This window comes from Triticum urartu, chromosome 3, assembly GCF_003073215.2.
Source record: "Triticum urartu cultivar G1812 chromosome 3, Tu2.1, whole genome shotgun sequence".
In the NCBI taxonomy this organism is placed as follows: domain Eukaryota; kingdom Viridiplantae; phylum Streptophyta; class Magnoliopsida; order Poales; family Poaceae; genus Triticum; species Triticum urartu.
This window is the reverse complement of record NC_053024.1, coordinates 701,501,567-701,504,899: the sequence shown is the minus strand read 5'-3', so window position 1 is coordinate 701,504,899 and position 3,333 is coordinate 701,501,567. Positions and strand designations below refer to the sequence as shown.

At 41.1% G+C, this 3,333-nt stretch overlaps 1 protein-coding gene across 1 annotated transcript; it reads left to right on the top strand.

Annotated features, from left to right (window-relative positions):
- The first annotated feature begins 417 nt into the window (after nucleotides 1-417).
- Nucleotides 418-3,333, top strand: LOC125549277 (B3 domain-containing protein Os03g0619600-like). Its single transcript, XM_048712724.1, has 7 exons — nucleotides 418-499; nucleotides 910-998; nucleotides 1,107-1,488; nucleotides 1,569-1,762; nucleotides 2,220-2,583; nucleotides 2,684-2,916; nucleotides 3,028-3,333. Exons 1-7 carry the CDS (start codon nucleotides 418-420, stop codon nucleotides 3,331-3,333), a joined length of 1,650 nt encoding a protein of 549 aa, XP_048568681.1.

The following is a 3,333-nucleotide window of genomic DNA, read 5'->3' as shown; positions in this document are numbered from 1 at the left end:
ACCTCCAGCACCAGCGGTGAGATTCTTCTACCTCCAGCACCAGCAGTCCTGTTTGCAGTTTATTCATGTCTTCTCTTCCTCCACACCTGAATGGAGCAGCAGTATTTGTTTTTTAGTTTTACTGTTGCTTAGCTTTCTTTTTATTTCTGCTGAATTTCACAAACCGGTAGGAGCAGTCATGTTGTGCTACCTACCATGATAGGAATTTCATAAAACTGAATGTTCTGTGGTTGTTAACCATTATGTTTTTTTTTTTTTCATTTTTAAGAGATATCAGTCATCTGATTTAGATCTGAATTTTATCCCCTAGTAACATCTCAAATAATGGAGCCCAGTGATCAATAGATCCAGTATGAAAGTTATTGCCCCTATGACAGATTTGCATGTTTTGCAAACTTTCTCATGTACATGGTAACCATGGTTCGACAGACTGTTCATCTGTGTTCGTCTTGTACAGCAGGGAGCAGAGCAAACAAGGTGGAAGTGCCGGGCGACGCAGGTCACTCGGGCGAGCTGATAACTCACTTCTCTAAAGTCCCCATGTCTAGCATGTTTTGCACTACCCAATTCATGCTGCTGCCCAAAATAAGCATGGAATGTATATATATGCTGTCAAAATCGAGCTCTGATGCATAGCATACACAGTAGTATTAGATGCTTGAAACATTAAGTTACATATATTTTTTCTTGAATGCTGCGTATCATATATTAGAGAAGAAGCAAGGGTGAAAGAACACTCCACCCGAGAGTGCTACAAGCTGTTTACACTCCATCCACCTCCACCTAGAACACACTTGCGACTACGTACTAGAATAATTCCAAAGAACCGGAGAGCGCATCATACTGATCTCGAATGATGTTAGGGAATCATTAGTTATGCAAACACATGATATGTGGTTCGTTTTACAGGAATATCCAAGATGAGTAATCCATGTGAATGCTGCCAGATCAAGCTTAAGTTTCTAAGGCAGATCAATGGCAACTTCATGCACAGCCTGGTTAGTTATTTCTGTCTTTCCTAATTTCTTAATTCAGTGGGCTGTCTGATCTTTAGAGTTTTTTTGCTGCCTCAAACATTTTTTGCACCATTCGTTCTCTTGTTACAGGTCATACCAGAGTGGTTTGTGAACCAATTTGGAGGAAAGATATGGGGAACAGTCAGACTAGAAACCTCTGATGGTAACATGTATGATGTTGGAGTCACTGAGAGTATGAACAGAACAATCTTGAAGTCTGGATGGGCAACATTTGTTGATACCAATCAAATAGAAGAGAACTATTCATTGATGTTTCGATACCTTGGAAATGCCCGCTTTGAGGTTACAATATTTGATTCCAACGGTAAAGAGAAAGCGTGGTGCTGTTCTGGCACATTTGATGTTGATAATTCTAGTAGCTGTGGTGGTACTACTCAGTCTTCAGCAAGCGAAGGATCAGATTCAGATGGAAGCCAGAAGGAAAGATCTTATTCTTCTGAAGAATCGTCAGGTTAAGACCTTAAATTGTGTACTGAGATTATTCAGTACCCTCCACCACACCTTCTCTTACTGGTGAATTTTTTTTTACAGCAGAATACAATCTATCACTAGATAATCCAGTGGAGTCAGATGATGTTAGGAATTATTATCTCTTATCAGGGCAGTGCGATCTTACAGAAGCGCAGGAGTTGAAATTACATGCATTTGTACAGAAGATTCGACCGGAAATCCCTATGCTTGTTGTACTGATGAAGAAGAGTAATGTGAGACATCATGGTGATCTGGTACGCTAGTTTTACCTTACACGTTTTGTATGAACTGCTCTCCTCTGTCTGTAGCTACTTACACTTTCTTGGTATGATACTATTTTGGAAAGTCAGTGTTCAGGTTCTAACTATTACGAACCTCTGAAGGATATGCTTTGACAAAGTGCATATACATTACTAAATCTACGTTATTATTTCCTTATCAGTTGAATCCATGTGTGTTAGAGCAATTTAACCTTTGTCATAGTCTTAACATCATAATTATTTAGTACCAATGTTTTAAATAGCGGGCTATGGCATTTAGTGGCGACCCTCCGCTATAGCGGCAAATTGTACATGAAATCATTTAGCGGCAACACCCTCAAACAGCTATAGCGGAGCTATAGCCGGCTATTTAAAACTATGTTTAGTACTCAGCTATCATATAAAACAGCATAACTGTATCACTAATACTTCATACCTATTTTTCCATTAGGTAATGCGTAAGGATTATGCACACAAGTACTTGCCATGCAAAGATACAAATATTATACTCCAGGTGCCTAGGAAGAACAAGGTTTGGGAGTGCAAGTTTCAGATCAGGCCATCTGGCTCGACTGATGCTGGTCGGCGCAACCTTTCTTTGGGCGACTTTGTTGGTAACAATCGCGTTAGGGAGGGCGATATCTGCCTCTTTGAACCAATGACAAACACTAAGCAGAAAAGATTCAGAATGACGGTCCACATCCTTGGCAAATTGAGTATTGATCATTCCCCTGGAAGAACAACTGACATTGGCTCTAATCATGGAAGGAGAAGCACCAAGATGGGCGGAGTTAAGACCAAACCATCTATCAATGGTATGTCAACACACCACTAAGATGTTCCCACTTCTAGGATGCATGTGTCAAACTTCAGTTCATGTTGTAATATGTTTGATTCATGTGAAAATTTGTACAGATGAGGAGTACTCTCCACAACATGAAGAGTATGGTGTATCTGATAATTCTGAAGAAGGTTCTGAGCCTCCCTTCATGTTGCCTGACAGATCTTGTCTAACACCAGCACAGGAGAACAAAGTGCTGGAGAAAATTAAGGACATTGGGTCAGACTCAGAATTGCCCTTTTATGTTGCTATCATCGGCAAGATCAATGTATGTCGTGATAGCAGCCATTACACTACTCCCATCCTAGTAAGTTCATCAATTCCATTCGTATCATTTTATAAGATAAATAGGAAAAAAGATCCCAAGTATTGCATCTGTGCCATTCTAATGTTTTGCCCTTGTTATGTATGTAAACAGAACTTTGGATTTCGGTATGCGGCTAGGTATCTTGGTGAGAAGTTCGCTGCTGGCCATCATGGTGGCAAGTGTAATGCAATCAACTTAGTACTTCAGCGGGAGGGGAAGAGCAGATCATGGCCTACCAAGCTGCGATATACGCATATCATGCGAGCCTCGAGCCAGCAGATGAGAGTTATCAAAGGATGGCCATCTTTCGCCCGCGACAACCGCCTGCGGGAGGGGGACCTCTGCCTCTTCAAGCTGATGGAGAACGAGGAGCAGTTGACGATGATGGTCTACATCATTCGCCGCGAGAAATGTTAG

Excerpts from the sequence above, each read along its gene's own strand:
- LOC125549277 (XM_048712724.1), top strand. The coding sequence starts at position 418 with ATGGTTCGACAGACTGTTCATCTGTGTTCGTCTTGTACAGCAGGGAGC. Across the intron at positions 1,489-1,568 it reads TTCTTCTGAAGAATCGTCAG|CAGAATACAATCTATCACTA; the intron begins GTTAAGACCTTA and ends TTTTTTTTACAG. Across the intron at positions 1,763-2,219 it reads TGAGACATCATGGTGATCTG|GTAATGCGTAAGGATTATGC; the intron begins GTACGCTAGTTT and ends TTTTTCCATTAG.